Source organism: Hylobates moloch, unplaced genomic scaffold, assembly GCF_009828535.3.
Source record: "Hylobates moloch isolate HMO894 unplaced genomic scaffold, HMol_V3 SCAFFOLD_15, whole genome shotgun sequence".
In the NCBI taxonomy this organism is placed as follows: domain Eukaryota; kingdom Metazoa; phylum Chordata; class Mammalia; order Primates; family Hylobatidae; genus Hylobates; species Hylobates moloch.
Genome location: NW_026652290.1, coordinates 54,360,220 through 54,375,875, shown reverse-complemented (window position 1 = coordinate 54,375,875; position 15,656 = coordinate 54,360,220). Strand labels below are relative to the sequence as shown.

Genomic DNA, 15,656 nt, shown 5'->3' with positions numbered 1-15,656 from the left:
TGGCCAACCACGGTCTTTCCTTGGGTGTTCCTGCTCTTCAGGCAAGCCTCTGCCTTATCTAGTTCTTGTTTGTTTTTTTTTTTTGAGAGGAGTCTCGCCTCTGTGGCCAGGGTGGAGTGCAGTGGCGCGATCTTGGCTCACTGCAACCTCTGCCTCCCAGGTTCAAGTGATTCTCCTGCCTCAGTCTCCCGAGTAGCTGGGACTACAGGCGCACGCCAACACGCCTAGCTAATTTTTGTTTGTTTTGTTTTTTTTTTTTGAGACAGAGTCTCGCTCTGTCACCCAGGCTGTCACCCAGGCTGGAGTGCGATCTCGGCTCACTGCAAGCTCCGCCTCCCGGATTCACGCCATTCTCCTGCCTCAGCCTCTCGGAGTAGCTGGGACTACAGGCGCCTGCCACCTCGCCCGGCTAATTTTTGTATTTTTAGTAGAGACGGGGTTTCACTGTGGTCTCGATCTCCTGACCTCATGATCCGCCCGCCTCGGCCTCCCAAAGTGCTGGGATTACAAGCGTGAGCCACCGCGCCCGGCCAATTTTTGTATTTTTAGTAGAGACGGAGTTTCACCATGTTGGCCAGGATGGTCTCAATCTCTTGACCTTGTGATCTGCCCACCTCAGCCTCCCAAAGTGCTGGGATTACGGGCGTGAGCCACCGTGGCGGGCATGCCTCATCTAGTTTTATCTTCTCCACACCTATCCAAACCCTTCCTCTCCTTTGAAGCCCAATTCAAGTTTTAGGTCTCTGTGCACCTCCCTGGATGCTCAACAATTTCCCCCATTGTCTGAGGAGCTAACACAAACCAGCCCCTCAATCGCAGAGGGTAGACAACACAATGTGGTTATTCCTTCTCTTTTAGGGGCATAGCACCTCTCTTACCAAAAATGTCTCCCCGTTAGGCCAATGAGTGCCTTTTTGGGGGGTGGGAGGGAGGGGTTCTGCCTTTTGGATCAGAGAGTGGAGCAGTCAGTCCTGCTCCAGTGAGGAAGCCATACATTCAGGCACTTCAGGAGCCAGAATTCCTACTAGGAGGAGCTGCTCTGTGCTGAGATCAAATGAAGCCCCAGAGAGAGGCAGAAATGGGTCAGATGGACCCTAGCTCCACAGGTCCCAAGGCCCAGCCACATCAGCTCCAGCGCAGTGTGGTTGTCTAGCTCTACTTTAGTGTCCACGAACCAGTCATTCATGCCTATTTTGCCCAAGCTGGTTAACTGGCTTTCTGTCACTTGCAATTCAAAGTACCTGGTACGGCCGAGCGTGGTGGCTCACGCCTGTAATCCCAGCACTTTGGGAGGTTGAGGCGGGCAGATCACGAGGTCAGGAGTTCAAGACCAGCCTGGCCAACAAAGTGAAACGCCGACTGTACTAAAAATACAAAAAAAAAAAAAAAAAAAAAAAACTAGCTGGGCATAGTGGCGGGTGCCTGTAGTCTCAGCTACTTGGGAGGCTGAGGCAGGAGAATCGCTTGAACACAGGAGGCGGAGGTTGCAGTGAGCCGAGATCGCGCCACTACACTCCAGCCTGGCGACACAGTGAGACTCCATCTCAAAAAACAAACAAAAACAAAGAAATTACCTGGCACATAGTAGGCATGCAAGGAATGTTCATTCCCTTCTTTCCTCCTTAAAGATAGGCTTATACTTCTGGGTCTTTTTTTAGCTAATTTTTTGTATTTTTAGTAGAGACGGGGTTTCACCGTGTTAGCCAGGGTGGTCTCGATCTCCTGACCTCGTGATCCGCCCGTCTCGGCCTCCCAAGGTGCTGGGATTACAGGCTTGAGCCACCGCGCCCGGCACTTCTGGGTCTTTCAGTATCTCTATTCTGTGATCATTCAGTCAGAAACAGCAATTGAATTTTACTAACTGGAGAATATATAAAGATACAAGTATGAAGTGAACAAGCTATCACAAGCATTAGTTTTAAACAGCAATATTCCCTTGACACCTGGATCTCTTTCCTGTATCACTATTGAAATATCAATATTCCTTTGATACCTGGATCTGTTTTTCCCGTATCACTATCAGTTAAATCCCGCCTCCCCCCGCCAAAATTTATAATTTTATAAACAGGCGACCATGAGATATAATTTGGAAAAACTAGTGACACTGTGCTTTATTTGAGAACAGAATAAAGAGCACGGCTGGAACTCTGCCAAGATGGTCTTTAACATTCTGCCCTAACCAGGGTGTTAACTTTCCAACACTGTTGGTATATGGCTGAGTGCTGCAAATTTCTCAGAGAATTAGCAAAAGGTTGAAATAAACACTAAAGATGAGTCCGTAAGAAGGAAAATAAGCTGGTTTTCTTTCTGTTCCTTTTAAACTCTAGCCAGAAATACTGCCCAATGCATAATGAAGACTGTACACAGCAGCACCAAAAAGGCTATTTACAAGAGATTTTCTTCAACAGAATCCACTTGAAAGCACTGAGAATTTGCATCTTAGCTAAGAGCAGTTCACCAAGGAACAGGGCCATCTAAGTGCCTAACTAGCATTTAAAGTTGTCAAGGGGTGGGGATGTGCAAATTAAGCAGCAAAAGATTATTCTCTTGTTTTGCCTTAAGGGAAAGTGATAGTGGTCAGAGGGGCCAGTTCCAAGGGCTGGTCCAAGGGGGGCCGCTGGTCTTGGTACTCCGCCACATGCCCATTCCGGTGGTGGCCATACTCAAACTTGATCCGCAGCTCGCCAATCTTAGACTGGGGAAGGATATCTGGGATCCACTCGATGATGAAAGGTGTTGGCTCCTTTTGATCTGGGGAAGTGTTGCCTAAAGAGAAAAAAGGAGTATTAGTACAATTCCACCTGACTCTAATGGGTGTTCCTAATTGCAAAAAAAGTGTCTGGAATTGGAGCAGTCTGTTCAGCTTTGATAATCAGAAGGCCAAATGAGGTTTATAAATTCAGTGGTGATTGGGATATCAGATTTATTGATCATCATGAAGTTGTTGGGATTTTTTCAGACGGAGTCTCGCTCTGTCACCCAAGCTGGAGTGCAGTGGTGCAATCTCGGTTCACTGCAACCTTTGCCTCCCGGGTTCAAGCGATTCTCCTTCCTCAGCCTCCAGAGTAGCTGGGATTACAGGCGCATGCCACCACGCCTGGCTAATTTTTTGTATTTTTAGTAGAGATGGGGTTTCACCATGTTAGCCAGGATGGTCTCAATCTCCTAACGTCATGATCTGCCTGCCTCAGACTCCCAAGTGCTGGGATTACAGGCGTGAGTCACCACACCCAGCCATCATGAAGTTAAAACATACATATTTAGGCCAGGCATGGTAGTTCACGCCTGTAATCCCAACAGTGTTGGCGGGCAAGGTGAGAGGATAGCTTGAGGCCAGGAGTTTAAAACCAGCCTATGTAACAAAGTGAGACCCTGTCTCTACAAAAAATTAAATTAGCCAGATGTGGTGAAATGTGCCTATGGCCAACTACTTAGGAGACTGAGGTGGGAGGATTGCTTGAGCCCAGTAGTTCAGTGCCAGCCTGGGCAATACAGTGAGACTCTGTCTCAAAAAAACAAAGTAATACAAGAAAACAAGAAGGGTAGATCAGGGACAGTGGCTCACGCCTGTAATTCCAGCACTGTGGGAGGCTGAGGTGGGTGGATCACTTGAGGTCAGGAGTTTGAGACCAGCCTGACCAACATGGCAAAACCGTCTCTACTAAAAATACAAAAATTAGCCAGGTGTGGTGGCATGCTCCTGTAATCCCAGTTACTTGGGAGGCTAAGGCAGAAGAATCGCCTGAACCCAGGAAGCGGAGGCTTCAGTGAGCTGAGATCATGCCACTGCACTCCAGCCTGGGCAACAGAGTGAGACTCTGCCTCAAAAAACACCCCCAAAAAACAAAAAAACCAAGAAGGATGGATTAATGTATATACATTTTTATATTATAAAAATTAATAATACATTTTTCTCTCAGCACTACTTAACCTTCGACTTCATAAGCTAGTATTTTACTTTTTTGTTTGTTTGTTTTTTGAGATGGAGTCTTGCTCTGTTGCCTAGGCTGGAGTGCAGTGTTGCAATCTCGGTTCACTGCAACCTCTGCCTCCTGGGTTCAGGTGATTCTCCAGCCTCAGCCTCCCAAGTAGCTGGGACTACAGGCACGTACCACCATGTCCAGCTAATTTTTGTATTTTTAGTACAGACAGGGTTTCACCATGTTGGCCAGTCTGGTCTCTAACTCCTGACCTCTGGTGATCCTCCCACCTCAGCCTCCCAAAGTGTGGGGATTACAGGCGTGAGCCACTGCGCCTGGCTTATATTTTACTTTTCACTTCACTATGTTACTCTCCTTCCACTTTAGCCTAAATAGTCACCCCTTTTAAACTCCTTCCCTCTACTTCTTTTGGTCCTTTCTCACAAAGACTAAGACATCACTGATATGATGAGAAACAAAGCATCCATCCATTCACCCCAGACTAACAGCCTTATTGGCAGGGTATTTTGGTCTGTTTGGTTTCTTTTAGTCATAGAATATAAATGTTAGGTATTATCTAGCTCATGTTTGTCACAGACATTCTAGCTTCCATTTCAAATGATATCTGGAGCTGCTGCCAACTTTTCACTTAAATATCAATGAAGACATAGAAAAAGAAAACTCACAACTGATGAACACTAAGACCACTGGCAGCTTCTGGGAGGAAATATAAAACAGGTGGAGATGGATGGAAAGAAATCTACCCAGACTTTGGCCATAGCATATCCCATCTTTCCTTCATAAAGGGAGGCTACATGGAAAAAGTCAGGAAAACACTTTGTCTCTCTCACTGTTTGTGCCCTGGCTAGTACTTATACAGAGCAGCAAATGAGCAGCGCCACTTCCTTTCCTTTAGAACATCTCACACACACCCCTCCCCACTCATGTACCTGAATTCTTGATGACTGCAAAGGGGACTTAGAGGAGGGTAGGTGCATTTAAGGTGAATAGCAGGGCCAGGTGCAGTCATTCACGTCTGTAAACCCAGCACTTTGGGAGGCCAAGCCAGGCAGATCACGAGGTCAGGAGTTTGAGACCAGCCTGATCAACATGGTGAAACTCTGTCTCTACTAAAAATACCAAAATTAGCCAGGCATGGTGGTACACCCTGAAATCCCAGCTACTCAGAAGGCTGAGACAAAAGAATTGCTTGAACCTGGGAGGCAGAGGTTGCAGTGAGCCGAGATCGCACCACTGCACTCCAGCCTAGGCAACAGAGCAAGACTTCATCTCAAAAAAAAAAAAAAAGTGAATAGCAGTGGCAGAGTGTGTTCTGGAAGGTATAGTCTGCACTAGTAAAGCAATTTGGGTGTGAGAAAGAGGAGAAACCCTTGAAAACTATATATGCGGGGAATCTTAGTTTTGTGTGTTTTTTTCCTATATTCCATTATTAGCAATGAAGGAGGCAGAGATGATCAGGAGATGCCACTGTGGTAGGAAAGAGAAACATTAGATCTGAGAACTCTGCATCAGCACTCCACATACAGATCTGAGAGGGAGCCAGCCATCACGCAGGAGTGGTCCCAAGCAATCTGCCTGTTACCAAAATTTGAGTCTGGACAGATCTTTTTTTTTTTTGAGACAGAGTCTCGCTCTGTCAGCCAGGCTGGAGTGGCGCGATCTCAGCTCACTGCAAGCTCTGCCTCCCAGGTTCACGCCATTCTCCTGCCTCAGCCTCCCGAGTAGCTGGGATTACAGGCGCCCGCCACTATGCCCGGCTAATTTTTTGTATTTTAGTAGAGATGGGGTTTCACCGTGTTAGCCAGGACGGTCTCAATCTCCTGACCTCGTGATCCGCCTGCCTTGGCCTCCCAAAGTCTGGACAGATCTTATCTGTTCAGTAATAAGTAAAGAAAAGAACAGGAAGTTAAAAAAAAAAACTACATAAGGAAAAGGGAGTAAATAGCTAGAAGAATCAAAGGAAGGGAAAGCAATGACTGATACATCTATCCAAAAGAAAATTTAAACGGCCGGGCGCGGTGGCTCACGCCTGTAATCCCAGCGCTTTGGGAGGCCAAGGTGGGTGGATCATGAGGTCAGGAGTTCGAGACCAGCCTGACCAAGGTGGTGAAACCCCGTCTTTACTAAAAATACAAAAATTAGCTGGGCGTGGTGGCGGGCACCTGTAATCCCAGCTACTTGGGAGGCTGAGGCAGGAGGATCGCTTGAACCCGGGAGGCGGAGGTTGCAGTGAGCCGAGATTGCGCCACTGCACTCCAGGCTGGGTGACAGAGCAAGACTCCATCTCAAACAAACAAACAAACAAACACAGAAATTTCAGGGAACTGTTTAGCAACCACAAAAGAAAAAAAATAAGATCCAGCCTTTATGAAAATAAGGCCAGAATCATTAAGGAGAGCCCAGACTGGGAGGAAAAGGCAGCTGGATGAGAGTAAAAGGAAGACGAACAAGAAAAGGCCAAATTTCAAGAATCACAAAGAGTAGAATTAAAATCTACATGGTCAGCTGGGCACAGTGGCTCATGCCTGTAATCCCAGCACTTTGGGATGATCAGGGTGGAGGATTGCTTGAGGTCAGGAGTTCAAGACCAGCCTGGGCAACACAGTAAGACCCCCATCTCTATAAGAAATTTTTACTAAAAAAAAATCTGACATGGTTCTAAAATATATTACAAACCCATAATAACCCAAAGAGTGTGGTACTGGCACACTCTAGACAGATTAAAGGAACAAAACAGAAAGATTAGAAATAGATACAAATAGAACAGGAGTTTAGCCTAAGATAAAGATGGCATTTGTAACTACTAAAAGAAAAACAAATAAATGTTTCTTACAGTAAATGGTTTGTATCAACCAGATATCCATCTGGAAGAAAATAAAAGGTGGTGGAATCTTATCTATAACTTACCTAACTTACATCATGATAAATTCCAGAGAATCGAGTTGTTTTGTTTTGTTTTGTTTTGTTTTGTTTGAGACATGGTCTTGCTCTGTCACCCAGGCTGGAGCGTAGTGACACAATCATGGCTCACTGCAGCCTCGACCTCCAGGGCCCAAGTGATCCTCCCACCTCAGCCTCCGAAGCAGCTGGGACCACAGGCATGTACCACCATTTCTGGCTAATTTTTTTTTTTTTTTTTGAAAGTAAATTTATTAAGAAAGTAAAGGAGGCCGGGCATGGTGGCTCACCTCTGTAATCCAGCACTTTGGGAGGCCAAGGCGGGCTGATCACAAGGTCAAGAGATCAAGACCATCCTGGCCAACACATGGTGAAACCCCGTCTCTACTAAAAATACAAAAATTAGCTGGGCGTGGTGGCACAGGCCTGTAGTCCCAGCTACTCAGGAGGCTGAGGCAGGAGAATTGCTTGAACCTGGGAGGTGGAAGTTGCAGTGAGCCAAGATCGCGCCACTGCACTCCAGCCTGGTGACAGAGCAAGACTTCATCTAAAAAAAAAAAAAAAAAAAAAGAAGGTTAAAAGAAGGTAAAGGAATAAAGAATGGCTACTTCATAGGCAGAGGAGCCCCCGGCTAATTTTAAAAATTCTTTTATAGAGATGGGGTCTCCCTGTGTTGCCCAGGCTGGTCTCAAACTCCTGGGCTCAAGCTATCCTCCAACCCCAGCCTCCCAAAGTGCTGGGATTATAAGTGTGAGCCACTGTGCTCTGTCAGATCAAAGATTTAAACATAGAAAAACTCAAGTTAAAGAATACTTTTGAAAAATACAAAATTAGGCCGGCTCTGGTGGCTCATGCCTGTAATCCCAGCACTTTGGGAGGCCGAGGCGGATGGATCACCTGAGGTCAGGAGTTTGAGACCAGCCTGACCAATATGGTGAAACCCCGTCTCTACTAAAAATATAAAAATTAGCCGGGCGTGGTGGTGTGTGCCTGTAGTCCCAGCTACTGGGGAGGCTGAGACAAGAGAACTGCTTGAACCTGCGAGGCAGAGGGTGCAGTGAGCCAAGATCGTGCCACTGCACTCCAGCCTGGGCGATAAAGCAAGCCTCCATCTCAAAAAAAAGAAAAAAAAAAAGGCCGGGCGCGGTGGCTCATGCCTGTAATCCCAGCACTTTGGGAGGCCGAGGCGGGCGGATCACACGGTCAAGAGATCGAGACCATCCTGGCTAAAATGGTGAAACCCCGTCTCTACTAAAAATACAAAAAATTAGCCGGGTGTGGTGGCGGGCACCTGTAGTCCCAGCTAGTAGTGCCCAGCTACAGGCGGGCACCTGTAGTCCCAGGAGAATGGTGTGAACCTGGGAGGTGGATGTTGCAGTGAGCCGAGATTGCGCCACTGCATGCCAGCCTGGGTGACAGAGTGAGACTCCATCTCAAAAAAGAACTACTTGAACCTGCGAGACAGACAAAAAAAAAAACCAGCAGAACTAAACTAAGAATATGGTATCACTGGCCGGGTGCAGTGGCTCAAGCCTATAATCCCAGCACTTTGGGAGGCTGAGGCAGGCAGATCTCCTGAGGTCGGGAGTTCGAGACCAGTCTGACCAATGTGGAGAAACCCCGTCTCTACTAAAAATACAAAATTAGCTGGGCATGGTGGCACATGCCTATAATCCCAGCTATTCGGAAGGCTGAGGCAGAAGAATCTCTTGAACCCGGGAGGCGGAGGTTGCGGTGAGCCGAGATTGCCTCATTGCACTCCAGCCTGGGCAATAAGAGTGAAACTCCGTCTCAAAAAAAAAAAAAAAAAAAAAAAAAAGAATATGGTATCACCTTCAAAACCTATGAAGACAAGACAGAGAATGTAGTCCATTTAGCAAAAAATAAGACAAAAGACCAACTATATCAATTATAATAAATATAAAGAGGACAGACTACTAAAATTAGAAAAACTCAAAACCAAGTATATAATGTTGATAAGAGATTCATCTAAGTTGGGCATGGTGGTGTGTGCCTGTAGTCCCAGCTCCTTGGGAGGCAGAGTGGAAGGATCACTTGAACCCAGGAGTTCAAGGCTGTAGTGCACCATGATCACACCTGGAAATAGCCACTGCACTCCAGCCTGAGCAACATGGCAAGACTCTGTCTCTAAAAAAAGATTCAGTTAAAACAGTGTCACAAAAAAGTTAAAACTAAATGGATGGCGAACATATTAAAAAAATAAAAAACAGGCCAGGCATGGTGGCTTATGCCTGTAATCTCAGCACTTTGGGAGGCTGAGGCAGGAGGACTGCTTGAACCCAGGAGTTCAAGACCAGCGTGGGCAACAGAGTGAGACCTCATCCCTACTAAAAATAAAAAGAAATTAGCTGGGAATGGTGGCACGTGCCTGTAGTCCCAGCTACTCAGGAGGCTGAGGTGGGAGGATCACTTGAGCCCAGGAGTTCGAGGCTGCAGTGAGCCGTGATTGTGCCACTGCACTCCAGCCTGGGTAACAGGGCAAGACCCTATCTCAAAAAAAAAAAAAAAAAAAGTAAAATGTAAAAAATTAAAAGAATAAAAAACAAAAGAAAGCTGGTGTCACTGTTGTAATACTGGACAAAGAATTTAGGGCAAAAGTTCGTTCTACATTGATAACATACAATTTACATTAACAACATCTGGCAGTAACTCTGATGTACCAACAACACTGCATTTAAAATAAAGGCTTTTAGAAATATAAGAAGTCATTCAGGGAAACATAATTTTAGTAGCAAATGGTAAAGTGACTCTTCTAGTCTTTGGCAGGTCAAAGAGATAACAGAGAGGAGTTAAACATCAAAATAAAATGACTGATTTAAAAGCTATATATAGCTGGGCGTGGTGGCTCACGCCTGTAATCCCAGAACTTTGGGAGGCCAAGGTGGGCGGATCACCTGAGGTTAGAAATTCGAGACCAGCCTGGCCAACATGGCGAAACCCGAAACCCCGTATCTACTAAAAATACAAAAATTAGCTGGGTGTGGTGGCATACGCCTGTAATCTCAGCTACTCAGGAGGCTGAGGCAGGAGAATCACTTGAACCCGGGAGGCGGAGGTTGCAGTGAGCCGAGATTGTACCACTGCACTCCAGCCTGAGTAACAGAAAAAGACTCTATCTGAAAAACAAACAAAAACTATATACGAGTTTATACTGGATAAATAACATCTATGCTAGCACGAATTCATATCATATATTGTTAGTGAAAAGACATTTTAAAATTCCTAAAAAGAAAGAAATTAAGGCCGGGCTTGGTGGCTCATGTCTATAATCCCAGCACTTTGGGAGGCCAAGGTGGGCGGATCACCAGAGGTCTGGAGTTCGAGATCAGCCTGGTTAACATGGTAAACCCTGTCTCTACTAAATATACAAAATTAGCTGGGCATGGTGGCATGCACCTCTAATCCCAGCTACTCAGGAGGCTGAGGCAGGAGAATCGCTTGAACCCAGAAGATGGAGGGTGCAGTAAGCCGGGATCACACCACTTGCTGCACTCCAGCCTGAGCAACACAGTGAGACTCGGTCTCAAAAAAAAAAAAAAAAAAGGAAGAAATTAAAGATACATCTTCTGACCTCAAAATAATAAAACTAGAAATTGGAAACTAAGAATATGAAGATGAAAAGCCTCAACTAATTTGAAATTTTAAATACAAGGTACTGAGGACACAGAGAAACTAAATTATAGATGATTCAGATAATAACTTTAAATGTTATCAAACATTAATTTAAAAACTTGAGTATTCCTTTTATTATTTATTTATTTATTTATTTTTGAGACAGAGTCTGGCCCTCTCGCCCAGGCTGGAGTGCTATGGCAGGATCTCCGCTCACTGTAACCTCCGCCTCCTGGGTTCAAGCAGTTCCCCTACCTCAGCCTCCCAAGTAGCTGGGACTACAGGCACGCACCACCACACCCGGCTAATTTTTGGCATTTTAGTAGAGATGGGGTTTCACCATGTTGGCCAGGATGATCTTGATCTCCTGACCTCATGATCTGCCCGCCTCCGCCTCCCAAAGTGCTGGGATTACAGGCATGAGTCACCACACCTGGCCACGCCTGGCTAATTTTTGTATTTTTAGTAGAGATGGGGTTTCGCCATATTGGCCAGGCTGGTCGGAACTCCTGACCTCAAGTAATCCACCCGCCTAGGCCTCCCAAAGTGCTGGGATTACAGGCATGAGCCACCACACTCGGCTGAGTATCCCTTTTTTTTTTTTCTTTTTGAGATGGAGTCTTGCTCTGTCGCCCAGGCTGGAGTGCAATGGCATGACCTCGGCTCACTGCAAGCTTCGCCTCCTGGGTTCACACCATTCTCCTGCCTCAGCCTCCCGAGTAGCTGGGACTACAGGCGCCTGCCACCATGCCTGGCTAATTTTTTGTATTTTAGTAGAGATTGGGTTTCACCATGTTAGCCAGGATGGTCCAGGATGGTCTTGATCTCCTGACCTCGTGATCTGCCCGTCTCAGCCTCCCAAAGTGCTGGGATTACAGGCGTAAGCCACCGCGCCCGGCCCTTGGCGGAGTATTCCTTTTAAAATCTACAAAAATAAAACAGTTCCAAGAAAATATTAGGAAAAATTTTAAAAGAGAAATTATTATAGACAAAAGAAGGAAACAATTTAAAACAAATTTAGGGCCGGGCCCGGTGGCTCACGCCTGTAATCCTAGCACTTTGGGAGGCCGAGGTGGGCAGATTGCCTGAGCTCAGGAGTTCGAGACCAGCCTGAGCGACACAGTGAAACCCCATCTCTACTAAAATACAAAAAATTAGCTGAGTGTGACGGTGGGCGCCTGTAATCCCAGCTACTCGGGAGGCTGAGGCAGGGGAATTGCTTGAACCCGGGAGGCAGAAGTTGTGGTGAGCCAAGATCATGCCACTGCATCCAGCCTGGTGACAGAGCGAGACTCCCTCTCCAAAAAAAAAAAAAAAATTTAGAACTGATAAAAGCCAGTTATCTGATTTGGAAAACACCATAAAGCAGATGAAATTCAAGTGCAGTCTAAAACAGACTTAGAACAGATTTTAATTTTTGTTCTTTTAGTAAAGTGGGGGTCTTGCTATATTGTCCAGGCTGGTCTTGAATTCCTGGCCTCAAGCGATCCTGCTGCCTCAGCCCCGAAAGCTCTGGGATTACAGGCATGAGCCACTGTGCCCAGCCTTCATTTACTATTATCACTACTGGGACTTCATCAAGAGTACCAATTTAATATTAACTATACTAAAACTAAGAGATTTCCATAACTGGCAATAACAAGTTAGAATCAGGATAGATATTTCATTCACAAGAGCAGCAAAAAATATAATATTCACAATAATTTGACAGAATAATTACAAATTCTAAATTTCTTCTGGAAGAATAAATGCAAAACTGAAGAAACAAAGGGGGGCCACCAGATAGATCCCAAACCTAAATTAGTTAAAATTATGGCGAAGGCCGGGCGCAGTGGCTCACGCTTGTAATCCCAGCACTTTGGGAGGCCAAGGCAGGCGGATCACGAGGTCAGGAGATCGAGACCACGGTGAAACCCCGTCTCTACTAAAAATACAAAAAAATTAGCCGGGCGTGGTGGCGGGCGCCTGTAGTCCCAGCTACTCGGAGAGGCTGAGGCAGGAGAATGGCATGAACCCGGGAGGCGGAGCTTGCAGTGAGCCGAGATCGTGCCACTGCACTCCAGCCTGGGTGACAGAGCGAGACTCCGTCTCAAAAAAAAAAACTATGGCGGGCATGCATTTATTCATTCAGCAAGTTGTTTGTTTGTTTGTTTGTTTGTTTGAGGCTGAGTCTCACTCTGTCGCCCAGGCTGGAGTGCAGTGGTGAGATCTCGGCTCACTGCAACCTCTGCCTACTGGGTTCAAGCGATTCTTGTGCCTCAGCTTCTTGAGTAGCTGGGACTACAGGCACGCGCCACTACGCCTGGCTAAGTTTTGTATTTTTGTAGTAGAGACGGGGTTTCACCATGTTGGACAGGCTGGTCTCAAAACTCCTAACATCAAGCAATCCACCTGTCTCGGCCTCCCAAAGTGCTGGGATTATAGGCGTGAGCCACAGCACCTGGCCTGTAATTTTATTTTTGAAAACACTGGTTCAAATGAAACAAAATACCTTATCCCACGATTGCCTTTACAAGGTGAATGAACGTGTCTTCTTTGTTTAAGGTCAAGATCCAAAGCTTTGGACAGTGTACTGTACTGTTCACCAGCTGACACTCAAAGGAAGATGCACTTTTGAAGTTCACTTACCAACTTTGAGAAAAGTTTTTAGTTCCAAGGGTCGCAGCACTGGTTGTTTTTCTATACGACCGTAGGTTTCTGCTATGCTTTCTACTTCCACTTTAGGGCACTTAAATAGCTCATAAGTCCCATCTCGGTTCTGGATAAAGCTACGGGTGATTTCCAAGGGCATCTGGACACCAAGACAATACCAAAAAAAAGGTGAGAGAGAAAACTTTCAAAATAGACCAATATCTGGATGACAACAAATCTTTTATTATTCCTTCTTTCTTGTTAAGCATATTCAAATGAATTACAACTTCCCTGTTTTTCAAGAAAATCCTGTCAACAAATCTGCCTTTTCTCCCTTACATCATTCATGGCTTTCCTTTTTTCTCTAAAACCTTAAATTTCCACCCCAGCCAAACTATATACCAACTGAACCTCTAACATCTTCATGGGTACACGACTGCTGCTGGCACAGACCTGCTCTAAAATCAGTTTTATTCCTTCCCCTACTGCTCTGCTAGCAGCATTCTTCTCTTAAATTCCTCTGTTCATAGCACCTACAGCTCACCTCACCTCCTGTATGCTTCATACTGTCCTTGGGACTGAGCCAAGCAGAACTGGAACTGGATGCTGTGGTGACCCAGAGCAAATTACAAACTTCTCAGAGCGTGTTTTCTCATGGGCAAAATGCAGTTAATGCCAGGGCATGGCTGGGAGGTCAAATGAGGTGACGGAGGTAAGTAATGCCCGACAGTGAGAAGCTCCATGATTGTTAGCTCTCTTCTCCCACATGCCTGCACCCTGGGTTGCTTCAGTGTCTCCCTAAATGTCATCCATTCCAGGCTAAAAGCTGACTCTGTGACATCTGCATTTAAAGGAGTTCCTCCAGTGTCTTTAATGCCAATACAGCCCTTTTCTAGGGTTCACATGTATTTTTTTTTTTTTTAAGAGGCAAGGTCGCTAGGAGCGGTGGCTCATGCCTGTAATCCCAGAACTTTGGGAGGCTGAGGTAGGTGGATCACCTGAGGTCGGGAGTTTCAGACCAGCCTGACCAACATGGAGAAACCTCATCTCTACTAAAAATACAAAATTAGCCAGGCCTGGTGGCAGACGCCTGTAATCCCAGCTACTCCGGAGGCTGAGGCAGGAGAATCGCTTGAACCTGGGAGGCGGAGGTTGAGGTGAGCCAAGATCACACGATTGCACTCCAGCCTGGGTTACAAGAGTGAAAGTCCGTGTCAAAAAAAAAAAAGAGAGTCAAGGTCTCACTTGGTTGCCCTTGCTGGAGTACAGTGGCAAAATCATGGCTTACTGCAGCCTCCCACTCCCAGGCTCAAGTGATCCTCTTGCTTCAGCTTCCTTAGTGGTTGGGACTACAGGCACACACCACCAGGCCTCACTTTTTCTTTTTTTCTTTTTTTTTGGAGATGGAGTCTAGCTCTGTCACCCAGGCTGGAATGCAGTGGCACGATCTCAGTTCACTGCAACCTCTGCCTCCCAGGTTCAAGTGATTCTCCTGCCTCAGTCTCCCGAGTAGCTGGGATTACAGGAGCAAGCCACCATGCCCGGCTAATTTTCGTATCTTTAGTAGAGACGGGTTTTCACCATGTTGGCCCAGCTGGTCTCAAACTCCTGAACTCAGGTGATCCGCCCACCTCGGCCTCCCAAAGTGCTGGGATTACAGGCATGAGCCACCTCGCCAGGCTCTTTTGCTTTCTTTCGTTTTTTTTTGTTTTTTTAAGAGTAGGGGCCTTGCTGGCCGGGCGCAGTGGCTCACGCGTGTAATCCCAGCACTTTGGGAGGCCGAGGAGGGTGGATCACCTGAGGTCAGGAGCTTGGGACCACCCTGGCCAACATGGTGAAACCCTGTCTCTACTAAAAATACAAAAATTAGCCGGGCGGGGTGGTGTACCTGTAATCATAGCTACTTGGGAGGCTGAGGTGGGAGAATTGCTTGAACCTGGGAGGTAGAGGCTGCAGTGAGCCAAGATTGCGCCACTGCACTCCAGCCTAGACAACAGAGTGAGACTCTGTCCCAAAAAAAAAAAAAAAAAGGTAGAGGCCTCGCTGTGTTGCCTAGGCTGGTCTTGAACTCCTGGCCTCAAGCAATCCTTCATCTCAACCTCCTAAATTGCTGGTATTATAGCCACCACGCCTGGCTCACATGTAAATTCTGTAGCTACCAAACAACTTATTTTTTCTTTCCTCAACAGAAGAATGCCTTGCAATTAAGCTACTCTTAATGTATCAAATCACGTTATGTTGAATTTTCTATTTTTTTTTGAGACGAAGTCTCGATCTTGTCCTCCAGGCTGGAGTGCAATGGCACGACCTCAGCTCACTGCAACCTCCGGCTCCCGGGTTCAAGCGATTCTCTTGCCTGTAGCTGGGATTACAGGTGCCTGCCACCATGCCCGGCTAATTTTTGTATTTTTAGTTGTGACGGGGTTTCACCATGTTGGCCAGGCTGGTCTCGAACTCCTGACCTCAGGTGATCTGCCCACCTTAGCCTCCTGAACTGCTGGGATTACAGGTGTGAGCCACCGTGCCCAGCCTATGCTGAATTTTCTACACAAT

At 46.4% G+C, this 15,656-nt stretch overlaps 1 protein-coding gene across 6 annotated transcripts in view; it reads right to left on the bottom strand.

Moving 5' to 3' along the window:
* Nucleotides 1-2,082: 2,082 nt before the first annotated feature.
* Nucleotides 2,083-15,656, bottom strand: part of CUNH2orf42 (chromosome unknown C2orf42 homolog) — a 43,629-nt gene continuing 30,055 nt past the window's right edge. For all 6 annotated transcript variants that reach the window (XM_032179021.2, XM_032179023.2, XM_032179024.1 and 3 more), the window contains 2 exons: nt 13,101-13,263; nt 2,083-2,766 (listed from right to left, as the gene is read on the bottom strand). In XM_032179021.2, the coding sequence (XP_032034912.1) occupies nt 2,558-2,766; nt 13,101-13,263 (372 nt within the window). In that variant the 3' untranslated portion in view covers nt 2,083-2,557. The remainder of the gene's footprint in view (nt 2,767-13,100; nt 13,264-15,656) is intronic.